This window comes from Choloepus didactylus, chromosome 17, assembly GCF_015220235.1.
Source record: "Choloepus didactylus isolate mChoDid1 chromosome 17, mChoDid1.pri, whole genome shotgun sequence".
In the NCBI taxonomy this organism is placed as follows: Eukaryota; Metazoa; Chordata; class Mammalia; order Pilosa; family Megalonychidae; genus Choloepus; species Choloepus didactylus.
In genome coordinates, this window is record NC_051323.1 from 831,260 (window position 1) to 852,069 (window position 20,810).

Below are 20,810 nucleotides of genomic sequence, written 5' to 3' on the forward strand. Positions count from 1 at the left end.
TTCCACATGAAGCTAAATATATGGGTGCCTTAAGGTCCTGCAACCTCATTAGGAGGCATTTACTTGGAGGATCTGAGAGCAGGACATGAATGGACATTTTCACACTGGTGTTTATGGAGAACATATGTATGATTTGCAAGGGACTGTAGGTGGCCTAGGGTACATCAAATGAAGAACAGAATGGTGAACTGTTGTGTGCATGCAATGGAATATTGAGCAACTGTGAGAAGAGTGCAGCTGTGATTTGCAACAAGTTGAATGGAACCTGTGGACTGCATTTTGAGTGAACCATGCCAGAAACAAAGGCAACGCTCTAATGCCTCACCAATATGGACTAACTACATGTGCAAACCCAGAATTGAACCTTAGAACAAAACTTATCAGGGGAATGCTTATTGTAATTCCCTAGATTGTAAGCTCTTACAGCAGTCAACTCTATTCCTGAATTGTAATGGCTATCTCCAGATTCCAAGATGCTGATCCTTCTGTAATACCTGTCAATCCTTGGAGCTTTGGGTATTGGTGTGACACCTGAAACTCAGAGCTAGAACATGGCAGATATGAATGTCAGTATTAGCAGCATATAGCAACTGTTGAAAAAGCTGAAAAAGAGTCCAGACTTCAACTAGAGATAGGAATGAAGCAGAAGTGATTAGGACTACAGCAAATTGGGTCAAAGGGTAAAGAACAATACTGACTGCATTTTAAAACTTAAATTCCATGTGAGACCAAGGAAGAGATGTTTAGTTGGTGCCAGATCTATATTTCCTAAACCATTTAACTCATACAGTTTGTTCAAATACCATAATTACATGGAACTTTTAATAGGAAGTGAGACACCTAGTAGGTTTGCATAGGTTAGTGTGAAATAGAGACTCATCCCAAAGTAATTTGGGCAGAGAATAAATATATATGCAGACCCCCCACCTATAGGAGCTTGGGAAAAACGCAGTGTTGGGTTTCCTCACCTGGATTGTTGCTGATGCTCTCACAAACATTGAGGACTGGTGGTTTGATGTGCCAAGCCCTCTATCATGGGACTTGCCCTTATGAAGCTGCATTACTGCAAAGGAGAGGCTAAACCTGCTTATGACTGTGCCTAAGTATCTCCCCTGAATACCTCTTTGTTGCTCAGCTGTGGCCCTCTCTCTCTAGCTAAGCCAACTCCGTGGGTGTACTCACTACCCTCCCCCCTACATGGGATCTGACACCAGGAGTATAAATCCCTGGCAATGTGAGATGTAACTCCCATGGATGAATCTTGACCATACATTGTGGGATTGAGAACATCTTTGACCAAAGGAGGCATGCAAAATGAAACAAAATAAAGTTGCAGTGGCTGAGAAATTCCAAATGGAGCTGAGAGGTCACTCTGGTGGGCATTCTTACGCACTATATAAGTAAACCTTTTTAGCTTTCAATGCATTGAATATCTAGAAGTAAATACCTGAAACTATCAAACTGCAATCCAGTAGCCTTGACTCTTGAAGATGATTGTATAGCAATGTAGCAAGGGGGTAACAGTGTGATTGTGAAGGAATTGTGGATCACACTCCCTTTATCCAGTGTATGATGAATGAGTAGAAAAATGGGGACAAAAAACTAAATGAAAAATAGGGTGGGGGGTGATGATTTGGGTGTTCTTTTTTGCTTTATTTAAATTCCTATTTTCACTATTTGTAGTACAAGGAAAATGTTCAAAAAAACAGATTGGGGTGATGAATGCACAAGTGTATGATGGTACTGTGAAGAATTAATTGTACACTTTGGATGAATGTATGTATGTGAATATATCTCAATAAAATTGAATTAAAATAAAAAAATAAAAAAGTAATTGTGGGATTAGGTATATGAGATGTTTTGGGTGTTCTTTTGATTTTTATCTTTTTTCAGAGTAATGAAAATGTGCCAAATTGATTTGGTGATGAACTCACTATGATGATACTATGAGCCATTGATGGTATACATCTCTAAAACTGCATTTAAAAAAAGCTGTATGTATGCATTTTCATGTGTATGTTTCTATAATGTCCTCCTTTTTATGCAAAAAGTAGCATATTCTATGTACCAAAACGTGGAAACTATGCATAAAGTAGAGCAATAAATATCATTTGGGGAATGGTACATATTATACAGTAGTCTGGAGTAATTCAGTGTTACTATTAGAACTACAGAACTGCTTCAACTGACTGCTTTTGGTATATTCAACTATGACTTTCCATGTATGCACTAACACTATATCTATTTACACACAAAATCCCCAGTAGGTAATTATCCTCTAAGTCAGGTTTTGCCATTTTTAAGAAATCAGGTATAGAATAGGTGTGTTAGAGGCAACTTTTGTGGTTAGCTTTATAAATTTAGGATGCTAGTAAGACAAATTATATGCATAACCTATAGGAATAATCATCTGAATCTGTAAAATCAGAGAACAAATAAAACTAAAGTTTTCTTTAACTTGTTTCTTAAGCAATAAATTGAAAGAACTGGACTCAGTAAAAAAAAAAAACAAACAGCATATTTTGAATACTCTTCTGCTGTTTTTTTTATACCTGGTGCTTTTTCAAATGACTATGTCGTACTTTACATAGTACATACCTGTTTGTTAGTTGATTCAACCAGTTCCCCCATTGATGGCTATTTGGGTTGATTTCCATTTCTTGTAATTGCAAATGATTTCCCCAAGTGAAATGCATAAGTATTTTCATATTTTTGCCAGTATATATTTTAGGGATACCCTCCTTGTGGTGGCATTGGCATTTCTGAACTAGATACTGCTAAATTTCCCTCCTTAAAGTTTTGCATTTTGTATGCCATCAACTTTGTATGAGTGTGCATGTTTTTGCACAGTCTCAACAAAAGTTTGTCCTGCTAAATGTTAGGGTTTTGTCAGCCTGATTGTTGAAAAATATTTCAGTGTAATTTTTTTTTGCAATTTTATTGAGATGTATTCACACACCATACAAAACATCCATAGTATACAATCAATGGCTCACTGTATCATCACATAGTTGTGCATACATCAGCATGATCAATTAATTTTAGAACATTTTCATTGCTCCAGAAAAGAAATTAAAATAAAAATAAAACCCAAATCCTCCATACCCCTTATCCCCCCCATATTGTTAACCCATGGCATTGGTGTGGTACATTTGTTACTGTTGATGAAAGAATATTAAATACTACTGTTAACTCTAGTCCATAGTTTGCCATAGGTATATTTTCCCCATATATCCTTCTATTGTTAACTCCTTTTAATAGTGTAGTACATTTGTTCTAATTATGAAAGAAATTTTTATATTTGTACAATTAATCACAGTCAATTACAAGATTCACTGTGTTATATATATATTCCTATGTTTTAATCTCCAACTTTCTGGTGACATACATGACTCTAAACTTCCCCTTTCCACCACATTCACACACTATTCAGTACTATTAATTATTCTCACAATAACATGATACTGTCACCTCTATCAATTTCCAAAAATTTAAGTTCAACCTATTTAAACATTCTGCACATATTAAGTATAGCCAAACAGCCATCGATGGGGGAACTGGTTAAATTAACTAACATACAGGTATGTACTATGTAAAGTACTACCCATTCTTTAGCCTCATTCTATATCCTGCTAACCTATATTCTATATTTATGTCAATGAATTTGCATATTATAATTCATATCAGATCATACAATTGTCCTTTTGGGTCTAATTACTTCACTCAAGTATTCTCAAGGTTTATCCATGTTGTCGTGTGCTTCATGTCTTTGGGGTCTGTGGTAATGACCCCCTTCTCATTTCTAATTTTACTTATTTGCATCTTCTCAATTTTTGTCTTGTCAGTCTAGCTCAGAGTCTGTAGATTTATTATTATTCTCAAAGAACCAACTTTTGGTTATATGATTCTCTCTATTGTTATTTCATTCTCCATTTCATTTATTTCTGCTCTAATCTTTGTTATTTTCTTTCCTTTCCACATGCTTCCAACTAATTTTTCAGTTGTTCAGTGAGGTATTTCCTTTTAACTCTTCCTTTCTAATGTAGGCATTTGGAGTTAAAATTTCCCTTGCAGGTGCTGCCTTTGATGCATCCCATGTGTTTTTATATGTTGTGTTCTCATTTTCCTTCACCTCAAGATATTCACTGATTTATTTGCAATTTCTTCTTTGACCCACTGATTGTTTAAGAGCATGTGTTTAACCTCCATATATTTGTGTATTTCTGGTTTTATAGTTGTTACCGATTTCCAGCTTCATTTGATTATGATCAGAGAAAGTGCTATGTATAATTCAATCCTTTAATTTATAGAACTGTTTTGTACCCCAGCTTGTGGTCTATCCTGGAGAATGTTCCATGTGCACTTGATAAGAATGTATATCCTGCTGTTTTGGGTTGCAGTGTTCTATTATATCTGTTAGATCTACTTCATTTATCATATTATTCAGGTTCTCTGTGTCCTTATTGAACCTCTGGATACTCTATCTACTAGAGACAGTGGTGTGCTGAAGTCTCCTATTATTATTCTAGAGATGTCTATTATTCCCTTCAGTTTTGCCAGGTTTGCATTATGTACTTTTGGAGCTACCTTGATATGTGCATAAATATGTATGATTGTTATTTCTTCTTAATGAATTTCCCCTTTTATTAATATATACTGTCTTTCTTTTTGTCTTGTAATATTTTTGCATTTAAAGTTTATTTTGGCTATAGCCAAGAGGGACACTTTGAAGAATGCACAGGAGCTGAAAAGAGCTGCAGATGAGAGACAGTTTGAAGATGGCCATTGAAAGCAGAACTCTTGCTCCTGAGAAGCTAAGAGAGGACAATCACCCCAAGAGCAACTGAGAATGACATTTTGAAGAGGATCCAAGGCCTAGAGAGGAATGTCCTGGGAGAAAACCATTTTGAAACCAGAACTTAGAGATGCCAGTCACATGCCTTCCCAGCTAATAGAGGTTTCCAGATGCCACTGGCCATTTTCCAGTGAAAGTACCCCATTGTTGATGTGTTACCTTGGACAGTTTATGCCTTAAGACTGTAACTTGTACCCAAATAAACCCCTTTTATAAAAGCCGAATCCATTTCTGGTGTTTAGCATTCCGGCAGCATTAGCAAACTAGACAGGGCAGAAGCAATAATAGAGGAAATAAGTGAAAATTTCCCATTTCTTATGTAAGACATAAAATTACAGATCCAATAAGCAACAGCATACCTCAAACAGATATGTCTGATAGGCCCATGCCAAGGCACTTAATAATCAGATTATCAAACATCAAAGACAAGAGAGAATCCTGAAAGCAGCAAAGAGAAAGCGATCCATGACATACACAGGAAGCTTGATAAGACTATGTGTGGATTTTTCAGTAGAAACCATGGAGGCAAGATGGAAGTGGTGTGATATATTTAAGATACTGAAAGACAAAAATCACCAACCAAGAATCCTATATCTGGCAAAACTGTCCTTCAGATAGGAGGGAGACTTTAAAATATTCTCAAGACAATGACAGAGTTTGTGAACAAGATACCTGCTTATACAGGAAATACTAAAGTGAGCACTACAGACAGATAGGAAAAGACAGGAGTGAAAGGTCTGGAGCACATATTTTAGGTGATGGAAGCACAGCAGTGTAAGTACACTGAACAAACATGACTGTGAGTGTGGTTGAAAGAGGAGGGTTAGGAGCATATGGGGACATCAGAAGGAAAGAGGAAAGATAAAGACTAGGACTGTATAACTCAATGAAACCTAGAGTGCTCAACAATTGTGATAAAATGTACAAATATGTTTTTACTTGAGGGAGAACAAATGAGTGTCAGCCTTGCAAGGTGTTAAAAATAGGGTGATATTGGGGAAAAATACAATCAATGCAAACTATAGACTACAATTAACAAACATTGTCTTATGCTTCCTTTATTGTAACAAAGGCAATATACCAAGCTAAATGCATATAAGAGGGGGACATAATGGGAGGAGTATAGGACTCTTGGCATTGGTGATGATGTGCTGACTCTTTATTCTACTTTAGTTTAATGCTATCTTTCCTTCTGTTGCTTCCTACCTATCATTGTTTATTTTTTTTTCATTTTTTCTCTTCTTTCTTTTCTTTTGTCTCTCTACCTTCTTTGACTCTTCCTCCTTCTTTGTGGAAGAAATGAAGATGTCCTTATATAGATAGTGGTGATGGTGGTGAATACTTAGATACATGCCTATACAGGGAATCATTGTAAAGTTTATTTTGTCTGCTATTAGTATAGCTATCCCAGCTTTTTTTTAATTACTGCTTGCATGGAAAACTTTTTCCATCCTTTCACTTTCAATCTATTTGTATCCTTGGGTCTAAAATGAGTCTTTTGTAAACAGCAATATAGTTGGATCATATTTTTTTTAGCCATTCTGCCACCCCTTGTCTTTTGATTGGGAAGTTATAATCCATTAACATTCAATGTTATTACTTTAATAGCTGTCTTTACTTCAGTCATTTAATCTTTGGCTTTTATTAGTCAGATTTATTACTTTTCTCTCTTTTTACCCTTTCAGTTACACTTACTGGTAAGTTCAGCACTTCTATACAGTCCTGTAAGCCTGTCTCTCTCTCTCATTTTTTCAGCTGGAAGCACTCCCTTTAGTATTTCTTGCAGGACAGCTCTCTTGTTAAACTCTCTCACCTGTTTCTCTGTGACTATTTTAAGCCCTCCCTCATTTTGAAGGGGAGATTTTCTAGGTAAAGAATTTTTGACTGGCAATTTTTCTCTTTCAGTATCTTAAAATCTCATACCACTGCATTCTTGCCTTCATGCTGACTGATGAGAAGTCAACACTGACCCTATGTGGCTTCCACTGTATGTGGTGACTCTTTTGTCTTGCTGCTTGCAGGACTCTGTCCTCTTCCCCATTTGACAGTCTGATTAGTATATGTTTTGTAGTCGGTCTGTTCAGATTCATTCTATTTGGAGAATGTTAGGCCTCTTGGATTTGCCTATTTATGTCACTAAATAGGTTGGAAAATTTTCAGCCATCATGTAATCAGATATTTTTCCTGGCCCTTTACCCTTATCCTTCTGGGCCACCTGTAATGTGTATATTTATGCACTTCATGTTGTCAATCATTTCCCTGAGACCCAGTTCAAATTTTTCCTTTTTTACTCCATTTGTTCTTTTGCATGTTTCAGTTTGGTTGCTGTTGCCACCCTCTAGTTCCACATACTCCTTTCTTCTGCATCTTCAGTTCTTCTGTGTGTCTCTAGTTATATTTTTTAATTTCATCCACTGTATCTTTCCATTTCCATAAGATCTGCTATTTTTCTATGTAATATTTCAAATTATCTTTATGCTCTCTGTGCCAGTTTGAATGTCTTATGTACCCCCAAAATGCCATTATCTTTGATGTAATCTTGTGTGGGCAGACGTATCAGTGTTGAGCAAATTGTAATTCTTTGCGTGGTTCTGTGGAGATGTGTCCCACCCAACTGTGGGTGATGACTCTGATTGGATGATTCCCATGGAGGTGTTACCCCACCCATTCAGGATGGGTCTAAATTAAATCACGGGAGGCAAATAATGAGCTGACAACCATCAGAAGGAACTCAGTGCAGCTGAGAGTGACATTTTGAAGAGGAGCTACAGCCAAGAGGGACACTTTGAAGAATGCACAGGAGCTGAGAGAGTAGCTGCACATAAGAGACATTTTGAAGATGGATGTTGAAAAGCAGACTCCTGCTCTGGAGGAGCTAAGACAGGACAAATACCCCAAGAACAACTGAGAATGACATTTTGAAGAGGAGCTGCAGCCTAGAGAGGAATGTCCTGGGAGAAAGCCATTTTGAAACCAGAACTTGGAGCAGACCCCAGCCATGTGCCTTCCCAGCTAACAGAGGTTTTCTGGATGCCATTGGCCATCCTTCTGTGAAGGTACCCTTTTGTTGATGTGATTCCTTGGACTCTTTATAGCCTTTAGGACTGTAACTGATAAACCCCCTTTATAAAGGCCAGTCCCTTTCTGGTGTTTTGCATTCTGGCAGCATTAGCAAACTAGAACACTCTCCTAGTGTCTTCTTAATATCCTTTATCTCTTTAACTATCTCACTGAAATTATTTAGGAGATTTGTTTGACCATCTTGATTAGTTGTTCCAATCATGTATTTCCTTAAACTTTAATTTGATCATTTTGTTTGGCCATATCTTCTTGCTTCTTAATGTGCTTGTAAGTTTTTTGCTGCTTCCTGGGCATCTGATTTTCTTGATATTATTTTGAAAGGTGGTTTCCTTCTTATCTAAGATTTTTTTGTTGATGGGTTTGTGCTGAAGTCTTTGCACAAGTTTCGTCAGTATTTCATAGGCAAAACCAGGGCCACAAACTCAAACAGGAAGTGTAGACCCATATGAAATGGCTCTAGGGAAATTGTGGAAAGTAGCTTCTCAGACTGCCTTTTCCCAGCCTTCCCAGAAGATGGTACTCTTTGGTGACCTATTCTCCACAGGCCTACAGAGGTAAGTTATTTTTTTATCCCTCTGACCCCTCTGTTTCTACAGTGAACAGGGATAAAGACCCTGTAGTACTCTGGGCACCTGACCAGAAAGAACAAAGACTGTGGGTCCCCATTGTCCTATTTGTCCAGCCAACAGTTGAGGCAGGGTCCTTCTGGACTCTCCCAGACCCCTGCAGCCCACTTTTCAAGACCTGAGCATGTTCTGCACTATTGTTCTCAGGGGTTGGGGAAGAGCACCTGAGGCTCCTGAGCTGCCACATGCAAACTATCTAGGCTGTGGGACTGAGAGTTTCAACTTTGACAGCCAAGAATTTGCCTAGAACTGCACTCTCTGCTGGCCTCAGGGGTGGGGAGTGGGTGACAGAAACCACAATAGAGAACAGTCTCTCACTGCATTCTCTCAGCTCCTGGAATCAATGGAGCCACAAGCTTCTGAACCTCCTGCATGGAAGGCTTTAGGCTGTGGGGCCAAGTGGGCCAAACTTGCTGACCTTCATTTGGAGCCAGACTGCACCACATCTCAACAGCTGGTGAGAACCAAGCATCCCACAACCAGTGGGCCTCAAGGGGCAGGAGGGGCAGCAGGTGCTACAGTTGAGCTCATTCACTACAATTTCTCAGTCATATTTCTCCATCTTTCATCTAGCCCATCCTCATATTTTGCAATGGTCCTTCCCTGGTATCCCAGGTCCCAGAACCACTGCTTTGGATAATTCTGCTTGATCTGTTGGTGACTTTGGTGGAGGAGTGAGCTCTGCCCATCAGTTCTTACCAAAAATCTCCTCAGTGTAACCTTAATTTGAATTTCTCTTACTGTGAATGAACTTGGGCATCTTTTTAAATTGTAAGTCATCTGTGTATAAAAAAGGTATTAGCCCTTCATCTTTTTGAAAGTTTGAACTATCTTTTTTTCAGATGTTTTTCAGTTGTAGTCAGATATTTTCAATGTATTACCTTTTGACTTTGTTTATTGTGTCTTTGGCCAGCAAAAGTTATTTTTATTTTATAAGTGGTTGAATTTATTGATTTTTACTTTGGTTGACTTAATTTTTAAATCATAATTAAGACTTTCCCCACCTCCAGTGTTTGCTTCTAGTATTGTGTAGTTTTATTTTTTATTTATGTATCATATCTATTTGGTGATGGAAAAGTATATAAAAAGGGTGCATAACCAAATAGTTCTCCAAATTGCTTAAATTTGTAAATGACATTTATTAAAGCCTGTTTTTACCCAGTGATTTCAGCTGCCACCACAAAATAAAATTTCCATATGTATTGCATTTTATTTATTTGTATTTTACTATATTGTGTTGTCTATTTATATGTCAAATACCACATCATTTTAACTATAGGACTTTTATTATATGTTTATAATTGATAGGGACACTGTGTTCTATATATGTTAACCATTTTCTATATGAAATTTAGAGTCAATTTTTTTACTCCAGGAAAATCTGGAATTATATAGGAAATTAATTAAATTTTAAATTAACTTATGGAGAATATACCTATTAAGGATGAGTGATCCTCTCCATGATTTTGGTGTGTTTTTGTTTGTTCATATTTACATATGAGGCTTTTAAACATGATTAAAATTTTCTTCATTAATATTTTGCATATTTCTAGTGTCCAAATATTATTTTATCTGGTAATTGAGATTTTACTCTGAATTTTATCTTCTGATTATTGTTGGATTATATGAAGACTGGCTGCTCAGGGGTCAGAACCCCTTCATTAGGGAAAAGTGTGGAGCTCTGAGCATGCAACAGCCTCTGTGACTGGAGCACATTGAAGGTTATTAAGCCTAATCACTGTTGTTAATCAACTTGCACAAGACTCAGCTGAGATTTCTCTGCAACCAAATCTCATGAGGCTCTGCTGAAATCAATTTTCTCAAGACTCAGCTGAGGTTTTTTGTAACCAACTTTTGTGAGGTTCTGCTGAAATCAACTTTCTTGTGACTCAACTGATGTTTGTAACCAAATCTAGTGAGGTTCTGCTGAATTACGTAAGGTACTCCTCTTTCTATTGTTTGTGTGGATCATTGACTTCTTTCCCAACTGGCCACCATTGGGAAAGATCCTCCTGTAAGTAAGTCCCTATTAAAACTCATGGGGAACTTGTCTGGTATGTTCTCTGGCCTTGGGATTGAGTCATGCTGGAGCATTTGGTCAGCCTGCCAGGTGGCCAGAGAACCACCAGCCACAGAAAGCAGGAATACTGAGAAAGGAGGAATTCCCAGGGAGATCCCAGGGTGGCCTGCAACATCCATGTGGGGAGGGGTGGCTACCCTCCTAGATGAGTGGGTACCACCAAGGGAGCATGGAGATGCTTACAACTCCCTGGCTGGACTAATAGCCCTCCTGCAACAGGCCACAGGACAGTTGGGATTTCATAAGAAAAAGAAAAGCCACTGGGCCAGCACAGCTTTATCCTGGCTACTTTGGAAGGCCCTGCAATCAAATGTGGAAGAGGCCTTGATGGCCAAAGTGGCAATTTGTTGCCTGAAAGATGAATTTAGGTTAGAAAGAGATGTGTGGGCTGCTCAATCAGAGTTGAAAGATGCTTTAAACAATAGGTTATACTGACTAAATGAAAATGTGGAAATAGCCTGTTGTTACACTAGGATAGAGAGGAGGAAGATATGTAAGGTTCAAGTAAGATGCATTTTAACTTCTCCTGATTGGAATCTCAAAGCTTGGGATGCAGTGGATTTTCTTCAGATAAAGAGGATTCTGTCTGGCTGGGAGAAAGGATGGAGAGTGTAAATTTTTTCACATTTTGTCCAACTTAAGATTAACTCAGAGCATGTCCCAACCCAACTGGGCCCTCAGGTGATGGGGATGACACCACTGATGTGGCCACAGCCCCAGCCCAACCCATTGAAAAAAAAATACAATGTGAGATTTTACCACTTCTGAATTATGAGAAATTGGGACTCAGTATAGACAAAAACCTAAGGAATTTTTACCTAATTGGCTACTGCACTTGTGAGATACTGATGCAGACAGTGTACTGCTTTTAGGGTATGATATGAGTAAATTGTCTTCTCTCTCCACCCATCCTTCTCTGCATCAGTACATACATTTTTAACCCCTAAAATGCCAAAAGCATTCACTACTTAATTGGCCTATATTCCAGGGTAAGGAGATGTGGCCCCATGAGGGGGATTTGCCTCATCAAACCCCTATTGGAATATAATTGATGAGCTACAAGATGTATTGAGGGGGCTAGGGATGAAGCATGTGGTTTATATGCCAGGTGTCATTGGAAAAGTTGGTGTAACTTACACTGCAGGAATTAATGAGATTATTCTACATACTGCTCCCAGTGTTGTGGGACTTTGGTCACATTCTTAGCCCAGGCATAGGACAGCCCATTTCAAGGCTGCCCAAACAATTGCACACCTGGAAGAGCCATATCTCCTAAGGCAAAAGTGAGCTAGAATCAAAGCTATGGGTTGTATCCTGAGGGGACATGATCGTCAAAACTGAGTGTCACATAGACAAATGTGGAGAGGTCTAATAGCTGCTGGAGGTAAAATTAAGGATATTAATGGACAGCCAAATGCAGTATTAGTTAAACTATGGAGGAAGCTGCCCAAGGAGCAGAAGTTTATTAAGCTTGAAACCAGATCACTAGAGAAGGGTGTGGACTCTGGCCAAATGACACAGCCAATACCATGTAAAGAGCCCTCTGACCCCCCTCAGTGGAGGAGGTCTTGGAGGTTCCCTTCCACCTAGCATAGGGGGTATGTCAAGATCCCAGATAAGGACAATATAGGGAGACACTGGGGATCAGAGGCCACATATAGAACTAACTATTGGTCATAAATGCTCAAACCAATTTTGTTTTGTGCTGGTTCTTGCTAATTCCTTTTTTAGCATTCCTTTAGATACCTTCAGCCAGCCCATGTTCATGTTCATGTGGAAAGGACTACAGTGGACATTAACCATGCTACCACAATGATACTTCATAGTTTGACTATTTGCCATGATTTGGTGACATAAATTTGGAAACCTCCAGCAGAAGTCACTGTCTTTGGTAGTCCCTCCTCTGTTGCTGATAAACTGCCAAATAAGCCCACCCCACATAATTCTAAACAGCTCATGACTTTCCTTGGTTTGTTGGATTATTGGAGACCATTTATACTCCATTTAGCACAGATTCTAAAACCTTTGTATGTCCTAGTTAAGTAGGGGAAAATATAGGGTTAGGATGTTTCACAGCAGACTGCTTTTGAAAAGGCTAAAGGAGCCATCACACAGGCTCAAGCTTTAAGAGGACTGGACTGAGATGTTCCTTGTGAATTGGGTGTGGCCAGTACTGATATTGGCTTTAGGTGAGGCTTGTGGCAAAGGCAACAGGCAAAATGAGTTCCCTTTGGCTTTTGGTCACAGCTTTGGAAAGGGCCAAGCTATTATACATCCCCTTAGAAAAACAACTACATGCTGCCTATAATTCCTTGCTGCAAGTTGAAAGACTAACCAAAAAATGCCCTGTGTCATTGTGCACTTCCATTCCCCATACAGGGGTGGATAAAAGCACAGCAAATAAACTGAATTCAGGGAGTGCTCAGCTGAGCACTCTGACAAAATCGAAAGCCTACCTGCTGCAACCCAGTGTCTATAAAAACCAGCTCCTTAAGTTCAGGAATGCATGATATTCCAGGACCAGTTTCATATGTGGAAGAGCATGGCTCCTCCCTGTTAATCTCCCCAAGGTAGCTGTTTCTGTGTCCACCATTGACAGATGTGGCAGTACACCACAGTATACCAGATTCTGTCATGTATACTGATGGATCAGTACAAGGGCAGCCCACCACCAGTTTGGTGGTAACTGTGCAACATAGTACAGACACTGTATCATGGGAAACTAGGATTATGCAAAGCAGCCAATTGGTTGAATTAAGAACTGTATAGATGGTCATTGTTCATGAACCAGGAGATGTACTGACAATTGAGCAGTGTACTGGGGCTTAACAGTTTGGAAATTTTTTTGATAAATAAAGTAACTTTAAAATAAAAAAGTGTGGATGGTTATGTAGAAGCAAGAGCAATGGATCATTGTTGGCTGCCCCTTATTGGGGAAAGAAATAGGGAAGAATCTAGGCTGCCTGCCACAAGCACAAGGTAATTGTGTTTCATGTTATAGGATGAATGGGCTTTTGAAAGAGCAGCTAAAAGATGACAAACAATCCCTGCAGCAGTGAACCTGTCAGTTATAGCCAGTCCTCACCAGCCTCAATTCATGACCTCTAGCAGCTACTCCTGCTCCAGCTGAGTTGGTAACTGCAGGACCCATGTAAGCACTATAGATTTAGGTAAAAGGACAAGCAACTTTGCAACCACAAGTAGTGAAAATAATTTGCTATTGCCTGCACCACAAGCATTAGAAAGTGGGGAAAATAGTTAATTAGCCATGGTCCTGGATTGTGCAGCCATGATGGTTGGGGAATGTAAGCCCATGTTGTATCAGGGTCACCCAAAATTTAAGCATTAAACCACAACTTGTACCAAAAAAGCCATAGGTTATTTATATCATTAATCTAGGACCCCTAATACCCCAGGAAACTGTATGTATGCCTTTATGGACCCTCATTATGCCTAGACTAAGAGCAGATGTAACCCCAGAAAGCTATTGCAAATTCAGTAGAAAATATGGTATTGGAAAATAAATGACTCTCAGACTTTGAAATGTGATGGAGTTTGCCCTGCAGGTTTCTGGAACTGTTTGGGTCTCAACTGTTTTCCTTCCAATTTTTCCCTATGACAATGGGAATGTTTATCCAATGACTGTCCCTCCTTTGTATATTGGAAGCAGATAATTTGTTCTAAGTTTCACAGGTCCACAGCCAGAGGGGAATTTTGCCTTAGGGCAAACCACACCTGTAACTCATTTTGATTAAGACTTTGCCACAGTAAATCTCAAGGCAGAACTGCCATCATCAGGTGACCCCTTGGATTGTGACCCCTGTGAATTACCCTGCTGACAGAATTCAACATATTAGAAAATCTAGAAAAGAAAGACTGAAATAACAGTTCTCATCCATTATCAGTAGAATGGGTTAATGGCTTAATTCCCTTTCTTGGCTATGGTGGCATCACTTTGTGATGTAGGTATCTCTATAAGTGGGGGCTCCTAATGTTCTATTATCTTTTATACTGTTGTGAAATATAGATGTAATGTGTGCCCTATGGTCAATGCAAACAGCTTCATGGAGGTGGATTGTGGCAGCCCAGGGGTCTGAACACCCCTCCCATAGGGAAAAAGGTGGAGCCTTGAGCATGCAGTGGCCCACGTGACCAGAGAACAATGGAGGTCCTTAAGCCAAACACTGTTGGTAATCAACTTGCAGGAGACTCAGCTGAGGTTTCTCTGCAATGAAATTTCATGAGGCTTTGCTGAAATCAACTTTCATGTGACTCAGCCAAGTTTCCTTTGTAACAAAATCTAGTGACACTCTGATGAACTATATAAGGCACTCTTCTTCATCTTATTTGCATGAATCATTGACTTACTTTCCCAACTGACTGCCTCAGGAAAGATCCTCATGTAAGTCCCTATTAAAATTCATGGGGTACTTTGGTGTGTTCTTTGGCCTTGGGGATGAGTCAGGCTGGAGCAGCCTACTTCCCTAAACTAATTTTATCTCTTTCTACTTTCAAAAGTAATTTATCTATTGATTTTCCCCCAGATATCCAAATACATCCTCTTAAAATAGAATTTTTTACCTATTTCTTCCCAATTGTTATCCTTACGTTTTCTTTTTACTTTCTAATTGCTTTGCTAGTATTCCAAATATCATGTTAAAGAGTGATTTCAAATACCATATTGAAAATTGGCGATGATAGTAGTCATTCAGGTTTTCCTACATTTGACTTTAGCAAAAGTATTTTTGTGTATTTTTCTATTAAGCAATATAGTACATATGGAACTGATAAATACTGAGTTATGTATGTATTCATGTATGTATGTAAAGATATAACTAGATATAGACATGTATAAAATAACATGAAGTATATGGCCATGAATTACTATTTCATTCAGTGTTTGAGTTTTAATGATGACTTTTCAGCATCTCTGGTGATGATCGTGTTTTACTTTTCTTTCATCTAATATAATGAAATAAAGTATTGGATTCCATAATGAAGAACCATCTTTGCATTCATAAGTTGATCTTACATAATGGTGATGCATTTTATATGATTAATAATTTACTTTTATTGCCAATGTTATATTTAACATTTTTATGTCTATTAATAAATGAGATTGATCTCATTTATTAGAAAAAGATCCTTGACACATTTCTATATTCCTCCTATGGCACATTTCTATATTCCTCCTATGATGAATGATCTACTTAAACTTTGTATTTCTTGTTAGGACAATTTATGTAAATTATATTTCTTAGCAAATTATCCATTCTAAAATTTCAAATTCATTTGCAATGAGGTGTATATATAGTATTCTAATTATAGTTTATAGTTTCTTTTTTTGGTAGTTATTTCCCCATTGTAGTTTTTTTGTTTGTTTGTTTGTTTGTTTGTTTTTGCTTATTCATTTCCTTGTTTTAAAGATTTTGTTCACTTGGTGTTTTTTCTAGTTTGTTGATTTTCTGAAAATAACCAGGTTTCTGATACACACATTAGCTCTATTTTTTGCTAGACATTGATGTTTGCATTTGTCTTAATAAATTTTTACCTTCAGAAGTCATTGTCTTTTGGTACATTACTCAGTTCATTTCTTTCTTTTTTCTTTCAGTAACTCTTTATGGGCTTTATTTTTTTTTGTAAAGAAGAATTTTTTTCTTTGTAAGAGAAGTCCTGGGTTTACAGAAAAATCATGCATAATACAGCTTAAATTGACTTCTATGGTGTTTTACTGGGCTGAAAAATCACTTTTTTGAAACACCCACTTGGAACTCTGTGAAAGCAGTATGTTGCTCCATTTTGAAATCTAAACTATTACAGCTTTCACTGACTTCTACGGTGTTTTCCTGTGCTGAAAATCACTTTTGTTAAAACAGTCACCTGGAAGTCTGCGAAAGCAGTTTGTTGCTCCATTTTGAGAACTAAGCACAATACAGCTTTCATTCACTTCTATGGTGTTTTCCTGGGCTGAAAAATTGCTTTCCTGAAACAGTTACTTGGAACTCCATGAAAGCAGTATGTTGCTCCATTTTGAAAACTAAACATAATACAACTTTCATTGACTTCTCTTGTGTTTTCCTAGGCTGCTAAATCACTTTTTTGGAAAAAGTCACTTGGAACTCTATGAAAGCTGTATGTTGTTTCATTTTGAAAACTCAGAATAATTCAGCATTTATTCACCTCTATGGTGACTTCATGGACTGAAAAAACACTTTTTTGAAAACAGTCACTTGGAGCACTATGAAAGCTGTATTTTCCTCCCTTGTGAAAACTAAGCATAATATAATTTTCATTGATTTCTAGGGTGATTTCCTGGGCTGAAAAACCACTTTTTGGAACAGTCACCTGGAACTCAGTGAAAGCAGTATATTGCTCTGTTTTAGAAACTAAGCATAATACAGCTTTAATTCACTTCTATGGTGTTTTCCTGGCCTGAAAAATCATTTTTTTTGAAAACAGTCACCTAGAATTCTGTGAAAGCATTATGTTGTTCTGTTTTGAAAACTAAGCAAAATACAGCTTTCATAGACTTCTATGGTGATTTCCTGAGCTGATAATTCACATTTTTGAAAATAGTAACCTAGAAATCTGCAAAAGCATTATTTCTCCATTTGGAAAACTAAGCATAGTACAGCTTTCATTCACTTCTATGGTGATTTCCTGGGCTGAAAAATCACTGTTTTGAAAACAGTCAATTTGAACACTGCAAAAGCCATAAGTTGCTCCCTTTTAAAATCTAAATGCAATACAACTTTTATTGACTTCTATGGTGTTTTCTTGGGCTGAAAAATCAATGTTTTGGAAACAGTCACTTGGAAAATGTGAAAGTAGTATGTGGCTCTGTTTTAAAACTAGCATAAAACACTTTCATTCACTTGTATGGTATTTTACTGGGTAATAAAATCACTTTTCTGATAACAGTCACCTTGGACCCTTCCAAAGCAGTATGATGATCCATTTTGAAAACTAAGCAGAATACAGTTTTCCTTCACTTCTATGGTGTTTTCCCAGGCTGAAAAAATCATTTTTGTGGAAACAGTCACTTTGAACTCTGTGAAACCTGTATGGTGCCCTGTTTGAAAACTAAGCATAATACAGGTTTCATTGATTTCTTTTGTGTTTTGCTGGGCTGAAAAATCACTTTTTAGAAAATAGTCACCAGGAACTGCGAAAGTAGTATTTTGCTCCATTTTGGAAATTAAGCATAATACAGCTTTCATTCAGTTCTATGCTGTTACCCTGGGCTGAAAAATAACTTTTTTGAAAACATTTACCTGGAAATCTGTAAAAGCAGTATGTTGCTCCCTCTTGAAAACTAAGCACAATACAGCTTTCATTCACTTCCATGGGGTTTTCCTAGGCTGAAACATCACTTTTTGGAAACAGCCACTTGGAACTCTTCAAAAGTAGTATGTTGCACCATTTTGAAAACTAAGCATAATAGAGTTTTCATTGGCATCTCTGGTATTTTCCTGGGCTGAAAAATCACTTTTTTGAAAAGAGTCACCTTGAACTCTGTAAAAGCAGTATGCTGCTCCATTTGGAAAACTAAGCATAATGGAGGTTTCATTGACTTCTACATTTTCCTGGGCTAAAAAAATCCCTTTTGGGAAATAGTCAACTGGAATTCTGTGAAAGTAGTATGTTGCCCCATTTTGAAAACAAAGCATAAAACAGCTTTCATTAAAAGCTATGCTGCACAGAGCGGGACGTTCGGCTTCCGAGCCGGGGCTTCCGTGTCGTACGCGACGAAAGAGCGAATTCAAAATGGGTGATGTTGAGAAGGGCAAGAAGATTTTTGTTCAGAAGTGTGCCGAGTGCCACACCGTGGAAAAGGGAGGCAAGCACAAGACTGGGCCAAATCTGCATGGTCTGTTTGGGCGGAAGACAGGTCAGGCCCCTGGATTCTCTTATACAGATGCCAACAAGAACAAAGGTATCACTTGGGACAACGAGACACTGATGGAGTATTTGGAGAATCCCAAGAAGTACATCCCTGGAACAAAAATGATCTTTGCTGGCATTAAAAAGAGGGCAGAAAGGGAAGACTTGATAGCTTATCTCAAAAAAGCTACTAATGAGTAATAGTTGGCCACTGTGTTATTTATTACAAAACAAATGTCTTGACTTTTTTACATTTACCATATTTAAATTGATCTCATACACTAGAATTCAGATCATGAATGGCCTCATTTTTGTTGGACAGTCCTGAGTTAAATAAGATTAGCTATAGTTAAATTAATATGAACAAGCTTTTTGAATTTTGATAGTAATTCTGGTTTGGCAAATGCTGTCCCTATTTCCCCCTTCTAAAGGTTTAATTGGACTTGAAGCTAGGTTGAATTAGTAATGTTCAACTTTTCACAAAGAAGGTGAATGTCAGCTTACAACCTGTAGATGATTGGTTTTAGATTTAGATTTATATAACTGATTTTATGAATATATTTAAATACTAAGGAAATTCCTTCACTGTTTCATAGAACAGAGCTAGACTCACTTGGTTTCAGTTGGTATTCATCAGCCTGTTTAAAGGCAGGTGCTGAAAATAAACTAGCTATGTCCACTTTATCTTTCTGGTCTTAACTGTGTAAATCTAATTAAAATTCCCTGAATCTGAAATGTTGCCTTTTAATTAACAAAAAGCATTTTGATGTGGTTTATGTATAATACCAAATAAAGAATGCTGAACACTTCTCATATTTTATAGATAATCTATAAGGTTGGATGTTTTTAAAAAGTCAGTGTGACAAGATATAGTAGCAGGTTAAATTCTGCTTTTAAATTCTTTACTATTTAAGTCAGACTATGTTGTAATTCAGGGTTGTCTTTAAACTGCTATTCAAAACCACATAAAATTGTAGAACCACTGAATGATATGTGGTTGGTCATGATGCTTTTGCCAGCTCATAAGGATTTAGGTGGATGAGATAGACCAACAACACAAGTTTGTAAACTTTGTTATCATAAGGCTTAAGATGATTAAAAAAACCGCACAGATAAAAAAAAAAAAAAGCTATGCTGTTTCCTTGGGCTGAAAATTCACTTTTTGGAAAATAGTCATCTAGAACTCTGTGAAAGTATTATGATGCTCCATTTGGAAACCTAAACATAATACAGCTTTCATTGACTTCTATGTTTTCCTGGGCTAAAAAAGCACTTTTTTTTGGAAATAGTGGCCTGGAATTCTGTGAAAGCAGTATGTTGCTCTGTTTTGAAAACTAAGCATAATACAGCTTCCATTCACTTCTATGATGTTTTCTTGGCTGAAAATTCAGTGTTCTGAAAACAGTCATTTGGAACTTGGTGAAAAGCAGTAATTTGCTCCATTTTGAAAACTAAGAATAAAACAGTTTTCATTCACTTCAATCATGTTTTTCTGGGCTGAAAAATCACTTTTTGGATAAAAGCCACTTGGTATTCTGTGAAACCAGTATGTTGTTCCACTTTGAAAACTAATCATAATACAGCTTTCATTGACTCCATGGAGTTTTCCTGGGTGGAAGAATCACTTTTGTTAAAACACTGACTTGAAACTCTGACAAAGCAGTGTGCTTCTTCATTTTGAAAACTGAGTCTAATACCACTTTCATTGATTCTATGGTGTTTTCCTTGGATGAAAATTAACTTTTTAAAAAATAGTCACCTTGAACTCTGCAAAAGCATTATGTTGCTCCATTTGGAAAACTAAGAATAATGGAGATTTCACTGATGTCTATGTTCTCTTGGGCTAAAAATGCCCTTTTTTGAAAATAGTCACTGGGAACTCTGTGAAAGAAGTATTTGACTCTATTTTGAAAGTGAAGCACAATACAGCTTTCATTAACTTTTATGGGGTTTTCCTCAGTTAAAAAAAATCACTTTTTTGAAAACAGTCATTTGGAACTCGGCAAAAGCAGTTTGCTGCTCCGTTTTCTAAACTAAGTATAATACAGCTCTAATTCACATCTATGGTGTTTTCCTGGGCTGAAAAATCACTTTTTTGAAAACTGTCACTACGAGCTCTGAGAAAGCAGTATGTTTCTGTTTTGAAAACAGCAAAATCCAGCTTTAATTGACTTCTCTGGTGTTTTCCTTTTCTGAAAATTCACTTTTTTGAAAATCATCAACTTGAATTCTGTGAAAGCATTATGTTGCTCCATTTGGAAAACAATGAATAATACAGCTTTCA

General features: G+C 37.4%; 1 protein-coding gene across 1 annotated transcript; it reads left to right on the forward strand.

Annotated features, from left to right (window-relative positions):
* Positions 1-18,409: 18,409 nt before the first annotated feature.
* Positions 18,410-19,353, forward strand: LOC119512673 (cytochrome c-like). Its single transcript, XM_037807497.1, has one exon. It carries the CDS (start codon positions 18,410-18,412, stop codon positions 18,725-18,727), a length of 318 nt encoding a protein of 105 aa, XP_037663425.1. The 3' UTR covers positions 18,728-19,353.
* Positions 19,354-20,810: the final 1,457 nt, after the last annotated feature.

Coding starts and splice junctions, on each gene's coding strand:
- LOC119512673 (XM_037807497.1), top strand. CDS start 18,410: ATGGGTGATGTTGAGAAGGGCAAGAAGATTTTTGTTCAGAAGTGTGCC.